The 23,091-nt window shown below is 39.0% G+C and overlaps 1 protein-coding gene and 1 pseudogene across 1 annotated transcript; both read left to right on the forward strand.

Annotated features, from left to right (window-relative positions):
* Positions 1–1,475: 1,475 nt before the first annotated feature.
* Positions 1,476–22,172, forward strand: DR1 (down-regulator of transcription 1). The gene is made up of 3 exons (XM_065890855.1): positions 1,476–2,052; positions 12,496–12,659; positions 20,162–22,172. The coding sequence occupies exons 1-3, from the start codon at positions 1,833–1,835 to the stop codon at positions 20,306–20,308; spliced, it is 531 nt and encodes a 176-aa protein (XP_065746927.1). The 5' UTR covers positions 1,476–1,832; the 3' UTR covers positions 20,309–22,172.
* LOC136131507 (protein C19orf12 homolog pseudogene) lies at positions 7,990–8,414 on the forward strand (annotated as a pseudogene).
* Positions 22,173–23,091: the final 919 nt, after the last annotated feature.

The raw sequence follows: 23,091 nt of genomic DNA on the forward strand, positions 1-23,091 counted from the left end.
ATGAAAAAAAAAAGTGTAAGTAAGGTCTCCTCAAGGTGCCACATCTAGGGTCTTACACCGAAATAAAAAACTTTAAAACATTTCAAACAAGCCAGCTGCTGCCAATGTATGGAGAACAAAGTATCCCATTAACTAAAGTGCCTAAACTGATTTAAATGGTATCTTGGTTACTTTTTAGAAATTGCAACACGCTGCTATTTATATAACACAGCCTCTTCTTCAAAATGACAGTATGGCAAACTTAGTTTTTAAAAATAATGCAATTTTTGTTAAGAACTTGACACACGTTTGCTTCCCTGGAGAGAAGCAAAAATCAGAGTTAAGATACTTTAACACTTTTTTTCCGCCTCATCAGAAGCCAACGTGCAATACAACATGAAAAACGTCTAAGCTGGAACCTTGTAATTTGGCTCATTGTACACTACGCCTTTCCACTACGTTGCATCTTATTTCTAGTTTCCAGCTTAGCTATTAGTAGTGGCTGGGAGGGCAAGTCACTTATCTGAATGTTTCATTTCCCATAAAACCAGAAAATGGGTGGAGGACCATAGAGAGCTTTGAGCCAAATAACGTCTATCAGATATTATCAAAAGCTTTTTCCTCCGGACGATGCAAACCCAGGCACACGGGGTTCTGCTTTGCCCGCATCCCACTCCCGAGCCTCGGCTTCGTTCCCCTTCCTTTCAACCTCAATTCGGGCTCCTGAAGGTTAGCAAAGAGTTCTTTTAACGAAATCCAGCGCTCCTTTGTCTCCAAACTTGGCTAGGAAAGGATTCCGAGGCCTCAGCTGGCTGAGAGAAGGTAGTGGCGGCGATCCACCCTCGCCTGGCCACCCACCCACCCCAACCCGAGTCTGGCGCCGAAACCCCGGCGCGTGCTTGGGGCTCCCCGGTACCGCGAGGCGCGCGCTCGCCCGGCCACTGTTCCTGGTAAAAGGCGGGATGCCAGGACGCGTGCCGGGACAGCGGCAGGCGGAAGCCGCTGGCGGAGAGAACGGGCGGTTCCCGCCAGCGCGGGTGGGGGAAGGGCAGCAGCCACACCCGGAAGTCGGTCTGGAAGGGAGGGGTGAACATGTGGGGGCGAGGCTTCCGGTAGCGCAAAGGGTATCGGGAGAGGCTTCCAGCAAACCTTCTCTGGCTTCTGGAGGGACGGACCACCGTTTCCGCGGCTTTGGCTTCTGCGATCTGCGTTCAGGCTAAACGGCCACAGCGGCGCCACTGCCGCTCCCCTTGTGCCTGGTTCTGACCGTATTTGTTCCCCGGAGGCCGCCTCGGTTACAGCAGCGGCCGCGGCCGACATGTTGTGAGGCGGCGGCGCGGGTGTCTCAAGGATGGTTTGGCTGAGGCGGCAGCAGCGGCTGCTGGCGGCGGCGGCATTGGCAGCGGGGGCTCCGGCTCTATAGAGCCCAGCCCGCTGGGTGTCCGTCCTGTACCGCGGCCAGACCAGTGCCCCTGGACCTTGCCTCTGCTCCGGCGCCGTTGGGGAACCGGTTAGGCGACAGCGCACGCCCCGCAGAGGAGACACGAAGGGGGTTCTCCAGTGCTCAGATTTCCGGACCACCTAGCCTTCCCCTCTGCGACCTGGGCAGTGCTGTCCCCAGAATCCTCAGCCCCCCCCCCAAAATTTGCTCCCAGCCTCGCCCTGAATCTTTCACACACGCGGGTGTTCCACGCCCTCTCGAGCCAACCCCTCGCCCCTTAATTTTCTGCACCCTCTTCTCAGAGCGCCCCCCGGGTTGCTCTCCGAGGGCAGCCTTTTGAAAAATCTTCGTGGAGCAGTGGACCAGAACTGGGGGAGTTTTCAAAGTCGGGCGCGAGAGATAGGAAGGTACGATGGCTTCCTCATCTGGAAACGATGATGATCTCACTATACCCAGAGCTGCTATCAATAAGATGATTAAAGAGACTCTCCCCAATGTCCGGGTGGCCAACGATGCCCGGGAGCTGGTGGTGAACTGCTGCACTGAATTCATTCACCTTATATCTTCTGAAGCCAATGAGATTTGCAATAAATCGGAAAAGAAGACCATCTCGCCAGAGCACGTCATACAAGGTAAGTGGTATGTGTGGGATTTTGTTTCAAAGAGGGGCCGGGGACAGTGCTAATCGCGTGACCCGTTCATGTCAAAGCCTTCAGTCCTGTCCCCTGGTTAGTACTGATAACTGAAAAAGCTGCGCGGGCATAGAAGCAGCCGGTGCCTTAAAATCCCTGTGTAATATTCTCGTGGTCCTTTTCAAACAGCGAATGCAGGTAAGGGTTTCAAACGATTAGGTCAGCTAACATCCCCCCAAATAAGGTAGTAGCAGCGATCTCAACTTACAGCCAGGTAAGCCCAAGCAACAAGAATTTTGCCTACCTGAAGTGGAAGCTAGACGTGACAACTGAGAAAGTGCCTGCCTAAAGTGGAACCTAGATCATGACAACTGAGAGAGGAACCCAGAAGTTCTGCCTTGGAGAATTAGAATTCAGACCGGAAGTTCAAGCATGAGTGGAAAGGGTACCCCTTCCCCACCCGACCTTTTCACCAGTGTAGAGGAAAAGATGAATTTTCAGAACACGAGTAAAAATATTCTTAACGTGTATGTTCAACGTTGTAAAGTTTATTAGTGTTGGGTAGAGTATATTTTCTGCTTTAAAAATGGTTTCATGGTCCTAACGTTAATCAACAAGTTGCCAAAGCACTCCAGTTCTATTCTGTAAGAAAAGGGGCAGTGTTCTTTAATTTTCCTTCCCCTCCTTCCTTACTTTCTTCCTTTTTTCTGTAGCTTGCTTTGTTCCATGGAGATAGATTTTTAAAGCTTGGGTTGAAAGATTGTGAGATGTTTTTCATGGAATATTTCCCACTTGTTTCCTGCTGTCATCCCGATTTAGATGTAAACGCTTCAGCTTTTATTGAACAGCAGTTCTGAAAGTTTAACAGTTTCTTCTCTCATCTTGGAAAGGATTTAGTTCAGTTAATAGGGATTTGGGGGACCATATTCTGATGGTTTGTTTCAGGGATGGGGAGACATTTACTAGTCATAATGTTTTGGGAAGCACTTTCTGTGACTTGTACATATACTCTTATGAAAAGGTTGCATTCTATTTGACGTGATAACTTGCTTTTTATAATAACCCAATTAAAATTCTAACAATTTCTTGATTGCTTTTGAAGTCAGAAAAAAAATCATGATTAATTTAATTTTGGTAGGCAGGTGGTTGTCTACCATTTTATTTTTAAAATTTAACTTTTTAAAAGGTGACTTCCCTGTTATTCTGAAGTAGAGGACACATCTGCTCATATTCACCATATGCAGTATTTTATGGTCAATATTGACAAAAGGATTAAATGATTCATTTTTGATCCTTAATGATGTGTAGGAAGTAGATTTAAAACATACTCTGCCATTTCCATTTCAGTACATAAGGAGAAAAAAAATCCCTAGGAAGAAGTATATTTGATTTTAAAGCTAGTGTTTTCTTCTACTTGTTTGGTGTACTCTGAAGTAAAATGAAAGCCAAGTTGTCTATGTTTCCTCTTGTGTTTTTATTTTTACATTGTATGTGCAGTTGTCACAAGCCTTTCACAAGATTATCCAACACAAATAGCTGTAATTACCTTTTACAACTCATAAAAGAGAAAAAGGATCTTTTATCAACATTGTCTTTCTAATGAAAATTGCAAAAGATTTCAAAAGGATCTGCCTAAACATTTGTTTACACCACAGAAGTGGGGATCATTCCAAAAATCTAAAAACACATTACAATCTGTCTTCTTGGGTAGAGTTTATTCTTTTCTAGGATATATTTAGATTTCTGATTGACATGATGGAAGAAAAGTGCAGCTGTAGTGAACAGTATGCTAAACAGTTCAACTTTGGAATATGCTAAATTCAGTTTAACATATGAGTCAAAAAGTTCCAGTGAAAGCATTTTCCTTGTGTACTGAGGATGATTTATTAATTTAAAAAAAAAATCATGCATTAACCTGCTACAGCCTTATAAATTTACCTTTTTTTTTTTCTTTTAATTTTGCCTTTGTTAAGTGGATAAGGACCTACATTTTAGCCCCAAATTCTCCCCAGTTAGGGGAATAGATTTTATACATTTATAATCTCATATTGATATCATATTGCTTAATCATTTAAAGAAACTTTTGTCTTAAGTGATTAAAATTTTTTAAAAGAAATCCTTAAGGTGTGTATTTTTTTAGGTGTTTAAAGTGTGTGTTTATAGACTCTAGAAAGCTGAGTATGACATTTCTTATGCTGTTCTGTCAACATTGATTATTTAAGAATGTAAGATATAGCCAAGTGGAATAATGTACGTTTTAAAGTGGTTTGATTTTCACATGTTGAAGTTTGGATTTTTTTGGTAATAAGTTTAATGAACTAAACTTTGCTTCAGAACATTTCACTTGTTCACTTGCCACTTTGCTTTACCTTGTCAGGGCAAATTAAGCATTTGAGGCAGTTCTGTAAAATGCATGCAGAAGTTAAAATAATTTTATTGCCAGTAAATCTGAAATTATATAACCTAGTTAAAATTTTAAAAAATTATCTATTTTGCTTATTTTTAGTTTAAGAACATGGACTTTGAAGATCACATACACAAAACAGAGGGAGTTCTAAGCTTATAAGGTGTTCCTTTTATTTCGTTGCTGGGTTTCTGTGAACACATATCTTTAAATGAGTACTAACATGTTCTGTTGCATTATGGAAAGAATTGACATTGAGTGTTAGGAGCTGCAGGTTCTGTACCGGAAAGTCTGGCCTTAGGCAAATCTGTTAACTAAGGTTTCCCCATTTATGTATAAATAATACTTAATGGTTTCAGGTATAATTAGCAATTACTGAGAATCTCTCAGGATTGAGAAACTTACATGAAATATGCTACAACAAATAATAATTTAAAAACTTTATAGTGATACTGATGGAAATATAAAGCTGAAAGTCTGTTATGTTTAACCTTACATCATGATGCCATTTGTAAAGAAAGTGTAAATAAGATTTTAAGTGATATTATTTTATTTCTGCATTTTAAATCTCTTGCTACATTTTTTTTTCCTCATGTTTTTGAGAATAGTAACTGAAAGTAGTGAAAGTTTGAAAAAGTCTCCGAGGATTCACTTCTTCAGCAGTTGTGTTGCTCCAAGCTCTGTGTTGAAGGACTTTTTTAAAAAAAATTATAATCCCTCTCACACTGGTACTTTGGTAAAATACAAAAAAAATGGATCACTAGAAAAACAAAATGAAATTTTTTGATACTGCATTCAATAGAAATAAAATTACTTTGTCAAATTGCTATGAAGTTTCTTTTTTTTTCCCCCCAGCTTTTTGAAATATAATTGACATGTAGCATTGTGTAAGTTTAAGGTTTACAATGTAATGATTTGATGTGTGTATATATTATGAAATAATTACCACAATAAAATTAGTTAACACAGCCATCACTTCACATAGTTACAATTTTGCCGTGAAGGTTCTTAAAATGCTTACTTTGAATTTCTGTACTTAACTCATTGCAGACCATTACAGGCATTTCTGGCACAAGTCCATGGACCACACTTTGAGAATCTTGCTCTAAAGCCTAAACCACAGTCTGTTTTGGAAAGTGGATGTGGAGTAGTTTTGAAATCAGAGGATCTGAGTGATTGCAGAGAAGTTGTAACAATAATAAGAATGATATTGTATTGCCTAAATAATCATCCATACTGAAATTTTTTTCTGAAGGGACATGTACTTTACATTGCACAATTTATCACATAATCAGGTGCTTTTCAAGTTAGGATTTTACTGTTTTCTTTAAAACTGATGTCTTTTGTTTTTGTTTTCCTTCTGCCACCCAGCAGTTACTTTTGAATATTACTGTGTACTTGGCACTGTACTAGATACTGCTAAGGATATAAAGATGAATGATATTTGATTCTTGCTCTGCCATCCGTCTCTCATTGTTGTCCCAGATTCCCACAAGTGATGATACCATAGAGGGCATGATTCTTAAGGGTCTTTGTCAGGCCAGTAAGCCAAGAAGTCACTTTGGCCTACATCCTCTTAATATATTTTAAGCTAACTACATCACCTCCATACCTCCATCACCTAACATACAAACAAAAGAAAATAGAGAAATTAGAGAACGCTATTTTTTTATATTTTAGTTTTTTCAAATGAAAAGCATGCATTATGCATTTGAAGTATAAAGTAATTCACACAAATTCATGTTATAACAAAACTTTTTTTTTTTTTTTTTTTTTTTTTCTTTTGCGGTACGCGAGCCTCTCACTGCTGTGGCCTCTCCCGTTGCGGAGCACAGGCTCCAGTCGCGGAGGCTCAGCGGCCATAGCTCACAGGACCAGCCACTCCGCGGCATGTGGGATCTTCCCGGACCAGGGCACGAACCCGTGTCCCCTGCATCAGCAGGCAGACTCTCAACCACTGTGCCACCAGGGAAGCCCTATAACAAAACTTTTGAGGAGTACATCATTTTTGGTAAAATATAAGATACGACTGTATTAAAATTGTTGGGTGGACATTTTTACCTTTTTTTTTTTTAAGTAGTTGTCTTAATATCTGTCTCTCAAATTGAAAAAAAACATGCTAAGTGTTTTTTTTTTTCCTTAATATGCCATGCACTTTTCTGGGTACAGTTTTAAGGTAGATGGCAGAGGGTAGCAGACAGACCTCTGAGAAACAAGTGATATATGTTTTAGCCACAAATTTTAAAATATATATATATTTTTTTGACTTTTACTCTGAGATCCTTAGAGCGAGGGCCATCAGTAGTCCATAAAATCCCTTTGTACAAATTAGAAAAAGGCACTCCTTCCGTGTATTAATTTTGTATCCTGCAACTTTACTGAATTCATTGATTTGCTCTAGTAGTTTTCTGGTGGCATCTTTAGGATTTTCTATGTATAGTATCATGTCATCTGCAAACAGTGACAGTTTTACTTCTTCTTTTCCAATTTGGATTCCTTTTCTTCTCTGATTGCCATGGCTAGGACTTCCAAAACTATGTTGAATAATAATGATGAGAGTGGACACCCTTGTCTTGTTCCTGATCTTACAGGAAATGCTTTCAGTTTTTCACCATTGAGAATGATGTTTGCTGTGGGTTTGTCATATATGGCCTTTAGAATGTTGAGGTAGGTTCCTTCTATGCCCACTTTCTGGAGAGTTTTTATTATAAATGGCTGTTGAGACACTCCTTCCTTAAAAACCTTTACTACCATCTGCCAGAAAAAGTGCTATAACAAGCATACAAATCTATGATGTTTACAGTGTGAATGGCTCTCCTCAGATATGCTGCTGTTGTGCACTGAACCACCTGCACAACTGTTAACTGATGGCCCTGCTTAGGAGCCATTTTCCTTATCCTTCAAGATTCTCCTTTATGTAAAATAGGGATATTATTACTACATGATAACAGATGATGTAAAATATCCCCATTTAGAAAATGCTGTGTCCAGTTACTCATATCCGTTAGCCAAAATGTGTTTAAAATTAGGATTAAAGTCAATGCAGTTTTGAAATTAAATTTATGGCTGCTCCTGTTGAACCATTTTATTGAGAGTACAGTGTACTCAGCATTGAGAGTATAGCTCTTTCAATAATATTAAATATTAACCTTGGACTTACTTGCAGTTTTTTTTTTTTTTTGAAAACAGTGTTTTCAACCTTAGATGTGTTTAAAAGTGAGATTTCTGTTTTTTAATTTTTAACCCAAGCCCTCCATGGTTTAAGGTAGATTGAAGTTTTTAATGTCTAGTCTAGTGATTCATGACATTTTGAAGAGTTCTCTCAAGTGTATTGACTTGTTAATTTAGTAAATTTAATATACTTGTTCAGCTTGAATTTAATGGTGTGATAATGCATAGCTATACATTTATTTAGGTCCTGTATACTTACTAGCATACTCTTAAGTGTAAGAGAAAAGATATAGATGAATTTAAAAAGTCCCGGCGCCTGCCAGCCTGTGACCTCGCGGCGCCGCCTCTGCAGGTATGCTGCGATGCCCGTCACGGTGGAGGACATCATGAGGCTCCTGTGCTCCGTCTCCGAGGAGAGGAAAATGCGGGCGGCCGTCAAGCACTCCGGGAGGGGCGGCCTGGTCACAGGGGCCGTGGCCTTCGTTGGTGGTTTGGTGGGCGGGTCACCAGGACTAGCCGTTGGGGGGCCGTCGGGGGTTTGTTAGGCGCTTGGATGACAAGTGGACAGTTTAAGCCAGTTCCTCAGATCATAATGGAGCTGCCACCTCCTGAGCAGCAGAAGCTCCTTAACGAAGCCACTGCCATCGTCAGGCGCCTGGAATGGACAGACGCTGTGCAGCTGACCATCCTGGTCATGGGCAGTGAGGCCCTGCAGCAGCAGCTGCTGGCGATGCTGGCCAACTACGTCACCAAGGAGCTCCAGGCGGAAGTGCAGTGCGACGGCTAGGCCTCTGCTCCGGGAAGCGGGGTCCGTTTAGATGATTCCCCCCAACTCATGGAAGGTGACTGGGGAGCTGCAAGAAGCCCCACATCATCAGAATGTTACCCTAAACTGTAGCGAAGTCTCCTGCTGGAGAGGCTGGGGCTGTGCTATATCATGTTCTGGAAATTATTTAAGATGCCGTGTTTTGTGGCCGTGTGCACCTGTGTGCCCTGACAACCCTTCAACTGGGAAGCTGGTGAACAGTAAAGCCGTGACTGCTGCCACGTAGCGGCAGTTTTCTGAATCTACTCTCGCTCACATAGGGGCTGGAAGAAGGTCTTCACGTTCAGCCTTCTCATCTCATCACGTGAAGATGATTCCTGTCCAGGCAGCCGTTGCCCCGACCAGCCCTCCCTTGGGACCTTGGGGCTGTCCCCTGCTGGAATCATGTTTACCTCTTGAACGCCCCTTCCCCACCCAGTGACTTCTGAGTGGCCTCAGGGAGGGGGCAGTTGGCCTGCTGAGTGAAGCCACAAACGTCAGTGGCACCCAGCCTCTCCCCCAGTAGCTGCCCGACTGGGCTCTCGCCCTCCCAGGGGCTTGCTTTCCCCATCTGAAAAGTCATAGTAGTTCCTGAGTGATGTTTTTTAAATTAAATATTTTCAGTAAAATTATTGCTCTTTCTGAAGTGGTAGAATTATAAACTAAGAAATGTGCGCACCCTAAATTTCCACCCTAAATTTCACCCTAAATTTCCCCTAATTTCCCCTAAATGTTTTCTGAACAACAACAACAACAAAAAGATGAATAAAAGATGAATAATATGTCCGAGTTAAGGGACTCTTACATGTTAGACACTGTTGTTAAATGCCATAGGTTAATCACTTGTTGATTTCCACAGTCCTTAAAGTATTAAAAATATAATAGTGAATACTTAATTTTGCTCCTTCTGTGGGCTAGCCTGTGTTCTTAGCTCTTTGTTTATATTCATTTATTCTTCACAGCAACCTGATCTGATGAGATGTAGGTACTGTTATTCTTGTTTTAGAGGAACAGAGGTGAAGGAACTTACCCTGACTCACACAGCTAATATGAGGCAGAGTTGGGAGTCAGTCCCTGTGGGGCTGCAAGCTTAACCACTATAGTGCTTCTGGCTGTAGGAAGATATTAGGAAATAGATGCTGTTTTCATTTTACAGATGGGAAATTGAAGCTTAGAGATATTAAGCAACATATCCAAGGTTATACAAATACAGTGACAACCAAGTTCCAAATTCTAAGTCTATCTTATTTCAAAAGGGGGAGATTACTTCTGTCTAGGAGGATCAGGCAAGCTTAATTTGAAGATATAGTTTGATCCAGGCCTTGAATGAATTACTGTCAGCACGAATGTGGGAAACTGGTGCCTGTTGGGAAACATTGAGCGGTCAGGTTTAACAAAGTATGCAGGGATTTAATGGCAGAAATAAAGCTGGGAAGGTAAGTGGGGCTAGATCTTGGAGAACCTTGTTGTAGGGCTAAGGAAATAAGACTTTTATTTTTGCTTGCATACGGTATTTGTTTTTCTCTTTTTGGCTGCGTTTGGTCTTCGTTGCTGTGCTCGGGCTTTCTTTTAGTTGCAGCGAGTGGGGGCTACTGTTGCAGTGCATGGGCTTCTCATTGCGGTGGCTTCTCTTGTTGCGGAGCACGGGCTCTAGGCATGCAGGCTCAATAGTTGTGGCGTGCAGGCTCAGTAGTTGTGGTACACGGGCTTCGTTGCTCTGCGGCATGTGAGATCTTCCCGGACCAGGGCTCGAACCCATGTCTCCTGCATTGGCAGGCGGATTCTTAACCACTGCGCCACCAGGGAAGCCCAAAACTTTTCTTTAGAATAAGAAAATAAGACTTTTCTTTAGAATGTGGTGGGACACCTTAAATCATTTACTGATTTCTTTTGGTACTGTCTGCAGCCAGTATTGAAAATGCACTACTATGCTTGTGCCTTTAAAAAAGAGAAAAGAGGGACTTCCCTGGTGGCACAGTGGTTAAGAATCCGCCTGCCAATGCAGGGGACACAGGTTCGAGCCCTGGTCCTGAAAAATCCCACATGCTGCGGAGCAACTAAGCCCGTGTACCACAGTTACTGAGCCTGCGCTCTAGAGCCCGTGAGCCACAACTACTGAAGCCTGCGTGCCCAGAGCCTGTGCTCTGCAACAAGAGCAGCCACCGCAATGAGAAGCCCGCACACCGCAATGAAGAGTAGCCCCTGCTTGGGGCTTCCCTGGTGGCGCAGTGGTTAAGAATCCGTCTGCCAATGCAGGGGACACGGGTTCGAGCCCTGATCTAGGAAGGTCCCACGTGGCGTGGAGCAGCTAAGCCCGTGCGCCACAACTACTGAGCCTGAGTGCCACAACTACTGAAGCTTGCGTGCCTAGAGCCTGTGCTCTGCAACAAGAGAAGCCACCCAATGAGAAGCCCGTGCACCGCAACGAAGAGTAATTCCCACTCGCCGCAACTAGAGAAAAGCGCACGCGCAGCAACAGAGACCCAACGCAGCCAAAAAAAAAAGAGTAGACCCTGCTCGCCGCAACTAGAGAAAGCCTGCGCGCAGCAACGAAGACCCAATGCAGCCAAAAATAAATAAATTTATTTTATAAAAAGAAAGAGAAAAGATAAAACTTTGGCTTCTAGCATTGACACTTAAAAAATAATGTCTGTCAATTCAAGTAAAAAATTCAGGCTGCCTAATTTTCACTTAATTTCCTACTATACTCCAAACTCCTTGAGGCCAGGGATTAGGTGGTGGTTAATTTGGTAAACAGAACTCAGAATAATGTCTTATTTAAATTTGGGGGGAACAAGGGGAGGGTCTGTAAGTTAATTAAAATTCAAGTAATAGCAGTCTGCTTTTTGGCATCACATTATTTCTAAAGACGGTTTATGAAAACAGCTTAATATATGAAATAATTAAAGTTGTAAGTCATTCAAAATGCCTAAAAAAACACAGCTTATATGGGAATGTAGATTTTAAAGGTATATTTGGTATTCTCCTTGAAGAGCAAATTCCTAAAGTTGGAACTTAGGTCATCTTTACTGAGGGAGTCTGGCTCATCATAGTTGTTGAAAGACTGTAAGAACTGATGAACTAACTTAAGTTCATTTACTGTGTTTTTCACCACCTATATTTCATCAGTGGCTCAGAAAGCAAAATATGATTTTGGGGCCTTAACATTTAGAAAACTATATAATCTTAAATACCGTGAGCCAAAAGGAAATTTTATGCTTTGTCTTTCTGGATTACAGAAGGCCTTTTTTTCTTACAAATTTTTCTTTCTAAATGTGAAAAAATAAAGGGAGATAATTTTTTGTTAATGTTTCTTCCATCCTTATAGTCTTCCTTTATCCCAGTTTTTCTGCCATGTCACTTTAAATATTTTTATAGTGTTTCCTGTTAAGTTTTATTTTCAAGGGAAACTTTGGTTGAATATAAATGCTGAATTTCATAAGCTCTTTCCACCAGTATTTCTTAAACTTGGCAGTTTGAATGTCTTTGCTAAAAATACTAGTTTCCTGTTGGTATATTAGACAAAAGAACTTATCTATTCTTTCATCTTATCCTGCTGAAAGTTAGAGCATGTGTTACCAGCCTACTTTTTCTAAGCCAAATGGTACAAAATATGTTTTATTAACAAATATATTCCAAACATTTGCTCTTTTTGTATTCTTTGAGAAAGTGATGACTTAATGGTTGATTTACTATGAGTGGTATAGGAAAAATGTTTTCTTACTAAAACCACATGTTCTTACATTGGACTTTTTTTTTCCTCCAGGAAATGCTTTGGTTTTTAAAAAATTAGAAAGAAAAGGAAAAGTGAAGGCCAGTGCCTTGAAATGTTCCTTAAGTTTTAACTAATTTGCCATCTAATATTAAGAAAGTTTGATAAAATATTTTCTTAGCCATACCGATGATTGTTGTGCAGCTATAAAATAGGTAAAATTATTAGAAAGCAACAACCTTCCCCTCCAACACCCAGCCCAAAACCCTCACCAAACTTAATGTTCCATAGGTGAGAGAAAAAGTTGTGTTGTTACCACTTTTTCATGTTTTCATATTTTCATTTCCCCAGCACTAGAAAGTTTAGGCTTTGGCTCTTATATCAGTGAAGTAAAAGAAGTCTTACAAGAATGCAAGACAGTAGCATTAAAAAGAAGAAAGGCCAGTTCTCGTTTGGAAAACCTTGGCATTCCTGAAGAAGAGTTATTGAGACAGCAACAGGAATTATTTGCAAAAGTAAGTAACACGTTTTAAATTATTTTCATCTGAATCTGACCCTTTTTGCTAACCCAAATCATACTGGTTTCTAAAATCATTTCCTTAGTCAACATACATACCCCCAAAATTTTCTTTCTGTGGCTGATTGTTTGATCATAGAGCCTGATGTTAGGTCTGGCTAGTTTTTTACTTTATATAAAAGCAAATATTTGCAGCAGCCTATTTTCTGAGAACAACTCCAAATAACTACTGAGATTTTATTTTGATGTTTTTTCAGGCAGAATGGCCATTTAAAAGCATGAAAAGTATACCTAAACATTCTTAAGATTTAAAATGATAGACTGGTGAGAAAATATTGTATCAAATTTTTAGACGAGTGGCATATAAGAAAAATCTGATTAACATCTACTTTGTAGTTAAATTAGGACTTTAATACACCTTTAAAACATTCTAATCTTAAAAACTTTGAAGGGCCAGTGGAGCAGAGAAAGGGAGAAAACTTTTCTCCTTTCTTGCCTGTCACATTTCTAATGTCCAGTCTGTGAAGGGTTAGCAACAAGTACTAATATCCCTTTATTTTTTAAGAAAGGAGGGGGGCTTCCCTACTGGCGCAGTGGTTGAGAGTCCACCTGCTGATGCGGGGGACATGGGTTCGTGCCCTGGTCCGGGAAGATCCCACATGCCACGGAGCGGCTGGGCCTGTGAGCCATGGCCGCTGAGCCTGCGCGTCTGGAGCCTGTGCTCCGCAACGGGAGAGGCCACAACAGTGAGAGGCCCACATACCGCAAAAAAAAAAAAAAAAGAAAGGAGGGGACCACAAGGAGCTGGGACTGAATGGAATTTGTGGCTAGCCTCTTAGAATTTCACCAGTGTTATCTCTGTACCATCTTCTGGGCCTGCCTTGGCCCATCCTTAGAATCCTGGGTACCTTCTTCATTCCCTTCCAGGTCCCCTTGGTGGCAAAATAGAAGCAAGCTCTGTAACACATTTTGGAGCTATCCTCTGTGGAAGATCATATTCTCCAAAGATGACTGCTATAGTATATCTCACCCCTCGTGTTCTCCCCATGGTTCACTTTTCCTTGGTGTTATAGTAGAGGCAACAAAGGCTGGCAGCATTTATTACCTAATAAAAATACCTAGGGATGAAGATAAGGGGATGCAGAAGCCCACACAGCACAGCTTCCACATGGAGTGAATAGACACCACAACCAGTATGCACACATACCCCATGCTGATGGCAAAGACCAACACAAAAAAGCTTTCCATCAGTCCTTTCCACTCAGGGATGGGATGCAACACCTAGAATACCTACAGGTATGTAGGGCAAGAACAAGAGGAAGAGATTGAGAGAGAAAAATTGGCGTTTCCTTCTTCTCTGCCAGGTTCCTTGAAGCTGGGGAGAAGACAGTTACAGAGCACAGTGATTCTTGAATGTGACTGAATATTTACTCCACATAAGACTGAGAGCTTAATAACCTGATTATTAAGAGTGCAAATCACTGTTCAAGGCAAAACTTATCAGCTGGGGCTGAGGTACCTTAACGGTATTTTTACTTTCTCTTCTCTGTACCTCCTCCCCACCTACCCTGCAAAGGCAGGGGCAAGGAATTATGAACTTGAAAATTTATGATAACAGCTTAAAAAATAATCCATTCCATTTTTGGGTACTACTAAAATGCTCAGATTGCTCAAGCAAACTGTCTATATGTAAATACTTTTTTGAAATAAAGCATTTGACTGACTTTCCAGTGGGAAGATCTTGAAAGTTAGACCTAAATCGTTGGGCCAGAGGTTGTTCTATGGCAAACAGGATGTAAAATATGGAGTGTTTCAGTTCCATAGAGATACTTATTTCATCATGGGAATAGAGCTGTATGGTCATTTATAAATGTCTGTCCCTACCATTAGTCTGTAAGCTCCCTGAGGGCAGGACCCATTATTAGTTGTATCTCTAGCACCCACCTAACATGGTAACTAGCACAGGGGGAGTATTCAATAACTATTTGTTGAATGGATGACTGAGTTGGGTTGGTAAGTCAAGGAAGCACAGAACTCTAGGGGTGGAAGAGACTTTTGAAAATCATTTACTTCAACCTTGATGTTCCAAATTACAATTCTGAGGTTCAAGGAGGTTAAAGAACATATATATCACCATTATTTAAAAAAAAAGAGGGGAGAAGGTGATATTGTTTTTTTCCCTACAAAGTTCTGGCTTCTCATTTGAAATTGAAAGACAGGTTTGGTTTGAATAGAATAAGAATTGCTACCAGTTACTGTAATTACCATTAGAACTGGGAAATACCATTTTAGGTCATCTCTTCCAGATTAGTACCATAACTGATCTCTTTGCAGTCATAACAACCAGTTTGGTTTATATTTAAAAGCATTTGAATTTTAAGTGTTATCAAGCACTAGACAGCAGATACCATTTAAACTAATAAGGAAGATAAAAGCTTACCAACATTTGAGTTCTAAACGTGTTAATCATGTTGCCAAGTAACTTACCAGTATTATTTCATTTAATCCTCACAACAACCTATGAAATAGGTGCTAAAGTGGAAAAGCCTTTGAGGCAGGCATGAGCACATGCAAACAGTGTTATAATCCATATGAATATGAGGTACCAAATGAGGAGTGATAATTTTTTTAAAAAGCTAATGGCAGACTTCCCTGGTTGTTCAGTAGTTAAGAATCTGCCTGCCAAAGCAGGGAACATGGGTTCGAGCCCTGGTCCAGGAGGATCCCACATGCTGCGGAGCAACTAAGCCCGTGCACCACAACTACTGAGCCTGCGTTCTAGAGTCTGCGAGCCACAACTACTGAGCCCATGTGCCACAGCTACTGAAGCCCGTGCGCATAGAGACTGTGCCCTGCAACAAGAGAAGCCACCGCAGTGAGAAGCCCACGCCCTACAATGAAGAGTAGCCCCCACTCTCCGCAAATAGAGAAAGCCCGCGCGCAGCTAGACTAGAGAAAGCCCGCTTACAGCAACGAAGACCCAACACAGCCATAAATAAATAAATTTATTTATTAAAAAAAAAAAGGCATGAAATAGCAAGATGTCTTAAAAAAAAAAAACTAATGACTATTATTTATTGAGTCTCTACTATTGCAGATCACCTACAGGGTGCCAAAGGAAATATTTGATAAAAGGAAAATGATGCTCTGCTAAATACGTTATATACTTGGCAGAGTTCTTAATGAGTAATACAAATTTTACTATACCCATTTATGCCTTAAGAAACAGACTCAGAGATAGAGAAGCTTGCATGAGATCAGATCATTTGTTCTACAGACATTTATTAAAGTCTTCACTATTTACCAGATATAGTGCTAGGTGCTAGGCTTCTAACAGTATAAAAAAGAGACATGGTTCCTATCATTATGAAGCTTAGTACTGGGAAGGGTTGACTTAAACAAATGAAAGGGTAAGTACCTTTTGACTCCAAAACCTGTGCTCTTTCTACTATACTGTGCTAATGCTCTAGCCACCATTTTGTTTGCTTAAATTTATTTTGGAACTTTTAAGTGAAATGAACATGCTTTATCGTTTCTAGAGCAAAAAGATGAATGAAAAATAACTGACTGCCATATCTGTCTTCAGCTCTCTACCCTTGTCATCTATTTTGTTTTATTTTTTTCCCCTTATCTCCCTTCTTTCTTGCCCTGACCTATGGGTGAAAATACCCTAGTATTTCTTTGCTATTGTGAGAAAAATCAGAAGAGAAGTAAAATTATAGCAGCCGCTTAGTACTTTTTTTCCTAGAGCATAAAGTACTTTAGTCTTAAATATAAAAGGAACTGATAAATTATTATAACATCTTTTACATAACTTTCATTTCACTTAATCATTTAGACTTTATTTTATATGCCAAAACAATAGCAGCCTCATTTGAAGCTATCTTTCACTGTTAGCAGCAAATATTTGAAAAGGAGGTAATCTCTAATATGTTGAGATTAAAGTTAGCTGTAAATTATAAATGAGTTATTTTAGTGTGTGGAAGTGAGAAACTTAAAACGCAATGAAAATCTCCAGAAGAAGTGAATTAGGAAGTATATGCCTCCTTACTTCTCTTTCACTCTTCCATTTTAGAAGGAAAATACTGGGGATGGATTGGGTGAGAAGCAAAAGGGAAAAAAAGAAAGCAGAATAAATTACACTGAAATTTTTAATTTGTGGAAATGAATACAAATAATATTTACCAATCAACGTTGATTTTAAAGACACTGGAATGCTTTTATGTTCAGAGAGAAAAGTATGGGTGCTGATATGGGGTGATGATACCTAAAAGTCAGTTAAATTTTTAGTGTAACCAGTACATGTCTTTGTAGATCATTGAGCAAACTACAAGATAAAGCAATTTTGCAATAAGACCTGTGTAGAGACTTGAAATTATTTGAATTATCTTGTATGTGCCACAAAATTGTATCTATTTATAGTTGATTAGGCCACAAAGTAGGTATTATTAAGTTGATTAAATCAATATATTTGGTTTGCCCTACCATTTTCAAGTATTTTCTGTGAAGCGTTCTTAGTCTATTTTGAGCTCTGGGTATTCCTGCCATAAAAGTAAACATGCCTGTGTTTTATGGAAATATTTTCATATTTCTTTATAAAAATAGGTAGAAGTAGTTACTAGAATACCTGGTCTTTAATTTCCTAAAAAAACACAAATAACGTTTTTGTCTTGTAGGGAAGGTATAATATAGGTATATTAACAGCTGTATTATGAGGTTGACTAGTCTCATGAGGAAGATGTAAAGAGATCCCCAAGTACAGAGATATCACATTAGATTTTAATGATACAGGAGTGTGCCAGTTACTAAGCAATTATCTCAGCATGAAACCATCCTTTCTATGTTCCGCTTTGAGACTGGGCACAGTACTCTGCAAACCACGTTTCTGTTTTCTAGCTGACTTCCTTTAGACTGTGCTGCCAGTAGGGGGCTCTAGAGGGAGATTACAGGGCTGGGTGAAAGAAGGCACATGTTCCTTTCTTTTACTTTCAGTTGGCTTCAGGTTCCTTTGAGCAACCCAGCAATGCATCACCCTGGCTGCATCATTTTTTTCCTGTAGTGGGAACTGAATCTGGTTTGCAGTTTCTCTAATACAGAAGCAGCCTGAACATGCATCCCCTTGCTCAAGGATTTGGGTCTCAAACCCTGAGGCCCTCCTCTAAGCTCAGAGATGGTAGTAGTACCAGCCAATTTATGCTCTTTCTTCAGAAGTCTGAGTTTCATTTCTATGGGTTGCTCCTCTAAGCTTCCAAGTTTTAAAAATCCCAGCCTCTTCCCTTGTTTCCCCCAGTTTTAGGGTTGGTGGCTGCTTCCTGTAGTTGCCACCCACATATCTTAGTGTTCATTTCTTGCCTTTTCAGTTACCTAGTTACCACCTTTATACTTGGTTAATAATCTTTTTTTTTTTTTTTTTTGGTTAATAATCTTTTATATGACATTCTTTCTATTTCCCTGACTAGTGTAACTTCTATCTCCTGATTAGACCCTGAATGATACTGGAAGGAATCAGGAACAAACTTAATGGAGAAACTAGTATTTCAGTTTGACTTGAAGGAAGAGTGGAATTTCAGTAGGTGAAAATCAGATTTCAAATAGAATGACCATCAGCATGAGTAAAGGTAGCAAAAGTGGGAGGGTATGATGTGTATTTAGGAAACACTTTATGTTTATCTAGGGGTGTTTTTGGTTTGTTTTTTTTTGGAGCACAAGACAAATGTTTTGAAAGAATATTAGAGAAATACATTGGGGCAGACAGTAATTTGGAGGGTCTTGAACTCTAGGCTGAGAAATTTGGACTTAATTGGTAACAATTAAATGATTTTTTTTAAATTACAGATTAAACAATTTTTATTTATTTTTGGCTGCATTGGGTCTTCATTGCTGAGCGCAGCTTTCTCTAGTTGCGGCGAGCAGGGGTTCCTCTTCACTGCAGTACACAGGCTTCTTATTGTGGTGGCTTCTCTTGTTGCAGAGCATGGGCTCTAGGCGCCCGGGCTTCAGTAGTTGTGGCACGCGGGCTCAGTAGTTGTGGCTCGCAGGCTCTAGAGCGCAGGCTCAGTAGTTGTGGCACACAGGCTTAGTTGCTCCGAGGCATATGGGATCTTCCAGGACCAGGGCTCCAACCCATGTCCCCTGCATTGGCAGGTGGATTCTTAACCACTGCACCACCAGGGAAGTTCCTAAATGATTTTTTTTTAAGTGTAGTAATTTTCCCCTAGGAATGTTTGGATAATACATTCATGACAGATTATTAAGAAAAGTTAGGAATTTACATGGTAAAATCTTAAGGTTGTGCTGAGTCTCATTGTTTTCCCACAAAACATTCATCCAGTCAGAAACTACTGGGGGCCTGTATGTTGGGAATGCAACAATGAATATGGAAACATTTTCTATTCTCCACTCTAGTGGAGAAAAAAGATGTATACTTACATAATTAGAGAACAAAATGGATAGGTATGGGAATGCATAGAGAATTATAGAATATGAAATAGAGCAGAAAATGTGACCTAGAAGGACCAAGAAAAACTGAAAACTGATGTGTGTTTTAAATGATGACTAGCAATTGGCCATTCATAAAGGAGGGTATGAGCCAGGCTTAAAGAATACTTCTGAGAAAAGACAGAAATGGAGAAACAACATTGTTTTGGTAAACTCTAATGGGAAATTATATGATCTTTTCAAAAACAGATTCATTTTTCCCTTGGTGTGGTTTTTCTGCTAATGGATGAAATTAAATTGGGAAGGAGCCTTAGCTCGTGCAATAGGGCATGTAATGCATATGTATACATATTGATTTCTCAAATCCTGTGGTGGTTTTTATAGAGGATATTTCAAATGAATGGATTTTAATTATCCCACTTAAATTCAGTACTGGATAAATAATTTTCACTAGTGTGTATGTGGGAAGAGTATGTTCTTTGTGTGTACATACGTGTGTATTTACAGAGAGGGGAGAGGGACAGAGGAAGAAAGAGATGTATCTATATAGTAGGGAACTGTGATAGAAACTTAAAAGAAATTCAAGGTAGCTGGTGCATTCACGTACAGTACTTTTCCCTAACAGAGGTATTGTACTAGTGAACTTTTAAGCCACAGAAATAATTTTTAGATTGCAAATGTTTACGTCAAAATTATGAGTTGAGAGGACAGAAGAATCAAGTGAAACAGAAGAGAGAGAAACACAGGGAAAAGGAACCAAAGAGTGAATGTTGTGATTTTTCTTTAAATTTTTTTAGGTTCTTCAGTTGAACCATTATGTAGCATAAAAGGAAACTTTTATCGAAAATCTTTATGGAAACTTTTGGAAACTCTCCTTAAGAAAATTGAGAAGAAGCAACCTCTAATTATATTTCCTTATAGAGTTCATGTTGTCCTCATGTACAACAACTATATCATGGTTGGAAAATATCCAAATTTGATAATGACTGAGTTTATGAAAGTGTGCATGTTGTAGGTTTTTTTAAAAATTACTATTTTTTTTTTTATGTTTTTTGTGTTTAGGCTAGACAGCAACAAGCAGAATTAGCCCAACAGGAATGGCTTCAAATGCAGCAAGCTGCCCAACAAGCACAGCTTGCTGCTGCTTCAGCAAGTGCATCCAACCAGGCAGGATCTTCTCAGGATGAAGAAGATGATGATGATATCTGAAATTCACCAGCTGAGTTTCTATTTCCTCTATAAATGTTTTTCCCTGCACAAGAAAACAGTGAAAGAAATGCTTATCTGTAATTTTGTATGCATCTTGGTGGACTTGCCATTGGTATTCTAGGGTTGTCTGCCGTTAAGTTTCATCTATTGTGTGCTATTCATGTAAAAACTGTCTCTTCTAACTATTGAAAATTTAAGGCTCAGTATAATATCAATTTTGAATTTTTAATGGTGTTTATGAAATTTTAGATAGCAGTGAGTCCTTTATTTGATCAATAAACAGTGTTACAGAAAACTTCAAGTTTATAAAAATACAGTGAAATTTATACAGAAGCTCTAAATCTTCATTTGCATTTCCTCTGCCCTTTTAACTAAACTAAAAATTGGGAATTTTAAATTATTGGGGGGGAGGTGCTATGTGATGCAGTAGATATTAGATCAAGCTGGTGAAAAAACAAAGAGTTCAGTTCTGTAGTATTTGGATTTTTTGTCTTTTAAAATGAGTATATATACAGGCACTAAATATATATGCTCAGATGAATATACTTGTTTTAAAAAATCTCAAACAAGACATTCAAAAACTAGGGTGAGTATGTTCAGTAGTAGTTGTAAAATTTGGTAGGTTATGTATTGATTTTGTTTTATGTAGAGGTAAAAACTAAAGTTTTATTATAGCATAATTCATCTTGAGCTACACTATTACATTTCAAAGACTGCCCCGTTTTGAGGACTGTCATGATTCTTAGTATTTCACTCCAATGATTGTTAATAGTATTACTTGCTTAGTCCATCCATGTTTATTGGAACTTGTGAAACAATTGCTTAGGTTCCGTTGGTTTAACTAAGGTTCATGAATATTCAAACCTTTGCTGGGGGAAAGAAATGAAAGTTAATGAGCATGCTTGCTATAAGACGGATTTTTTTGTAATTTAACTTGTAGTCATAGTTTACTTATTGTTTGTTTTTAGCATTACTTTTACAATTTCTTGACTAGATGGCCTAGAGTGTCCAATGCTTCCTTTTGAAATGGCATCATTGTCTCCATCATAATTGAGCTTTAAAAAAATGATTGTTTTATTTTGTTTAAGAAAGTGTATCATAATTGATCAGCCCTATATGAAACATAGTTTCAACCTGCTCATTACAAGGGAAAAGCTTTAATTTGGTTCCAATAAATAAACTATGGTAGTGATTTTTATAGGAATCCAGTGTGTTGAAGAACTGGCCTATTGTTTGTATTGAATGGAAAGCCACTTAAGATAGTATGAAGTAATCTAAATTCCTATGTCAGTTGCCAAATCATTTAAATTTGTATATTCACCAGGTCTAAAGACAGATGGCAGATGTCAGGATTCCAATTTTAATTGAAGAGCTAAATAAGTGAAGTTTACAAGTATTAGATTTCTTAATGATCATATTTTGCAGTTTTAGAAAAAGTGAAATATTGTCATACATTTATTAAATACACTTCTTCCATGCCACAACTAAGTGAATCTTGCTTAATGTTTTGAGTTGAAGTTGGTATTGAATCCATGAAGTGCATTTGGACAAAATAGAAGGGATTGTTTTTTTAAAAGTTTAAGTACCAAAGGTAGTCTAGTCTAAGAAATAATAAGTTAATAAGTGTTGGCTTTTCTAACTTGTACTGTAACATCCTTATACTTTCTATTTTAAGTATATGTTTCTTATGTAAACAACTTAGATATTTTTCCATACTTTTTTTTTGATGCAGGGTTCAGGTTAATTAATATTTTACTGCATCTGATAATGTATTATATGTTTGAATCCTAGTGACTTTTCATTTTGACATTCTTGTGATTTTCATATGCTATATTCTTCAAGCAATAAAATCTGATGTGTTTTATAAATTGTTTTTATATTTAATAATCTATATAGATTAATGGCATGAGATTTCTATTATTACCATTTTTACTAGTTTCAAGAATCCTAGGCCCAAAAGACATTTTGATCATTTGGTATATAGTACTTGACTTTCTCCTCTGTTTGCTGTTATTTCAGAAAATGTGGTTTTACTTGTATTTTTGTAATTTACAGTCCTAGGGTGCAGGCATAACAGAGCTAATTAAGCAGTATTTTACTCTTAGCTTATTTTTTAGCAGTTAACTATTACATTCTGTCTGTTGAGATTTTTAAAATCCTTTGGAGAGAGAAACAAAATCTTTACGGTTGTTGAGAAATAAAGTTATTGTTTAGTAAGTATTTTCCCCACCTCCTTGAATATATGTCTTTTTCAGCAGATTATCAGGTAAGTGTTGAAAAGGCATCAATTTTTAAACTTACATATACCATACATAAGTACATAAATAAGGGTTTTCACAAATTAAACATACTCATTTTGCCAGCCCTCAGATCAAGAAACAGAGTGTTAAGAACATCCCAGAATCCCTCCTTTTGCCCCTGTCTCAGCACTATCTTCTTCTTCCTCCCCAGAAGTAACTACTATTCTGACTTCTAAAATCAGTTCTGCCTGTCTTTTATTTTATGTAAATGCATACATAATACACTCTTTTTTTGCTCATCATTATATTTGTGAGTGATTGGTTTCCTGATGCCACTGTAACAAAGTATCACAAACTTAGTGATTTAAAACAACACAAACGTATTCTCTTGCAGTCCTGAAGATCAGAAGTCCAAAATCAGTTTCATTAGGCCAAAGCTGAGGTTGGTTCCTGAATCTGGAAATTAATTGTGAGTGGAAAATCTGTTTCCTTGTCTTTTTTTCAGTTTCCAGTGTCTGCCTATAATCCTTGGCTTGTGGGCTC

This window comes from Phocoena phocoena, chromosome 1, assembly GCF_963924675.1.
Source record: "Phocoena phocoena chromosome 1, mPhoPho1.1, whole genome shotgun sequence".
Lineage (NCBI taxonomy): Eukaryota > Metazoa > Chordata > Mammalia > Artiodactyla > Phocoenidae > Phocoena > Phocoena phocoena.

Coding starts and splice junctions, on each gene's coding strand:
- DR1 (XM_065890855.1), top strand. CDS start 1,833: ATGGCTTCCTCATCTGGAAACGATGATGATCTCACTATACCCAGAGCT. Junction 2,053..12,495: donor GCCAGAGCACGTCATACAAG/GTAAGTGGTATG, acceptor TCATTTCCCCAG/CACTAGAAAGTTTAGGCTTT. Junction 12,660..20,161: donor AACAGGAATTATTTGCAAAA/GTAAGTAACACG, acceptor TTTTGTGTTTAG/GCTAGACAGCAACAAGCAGA.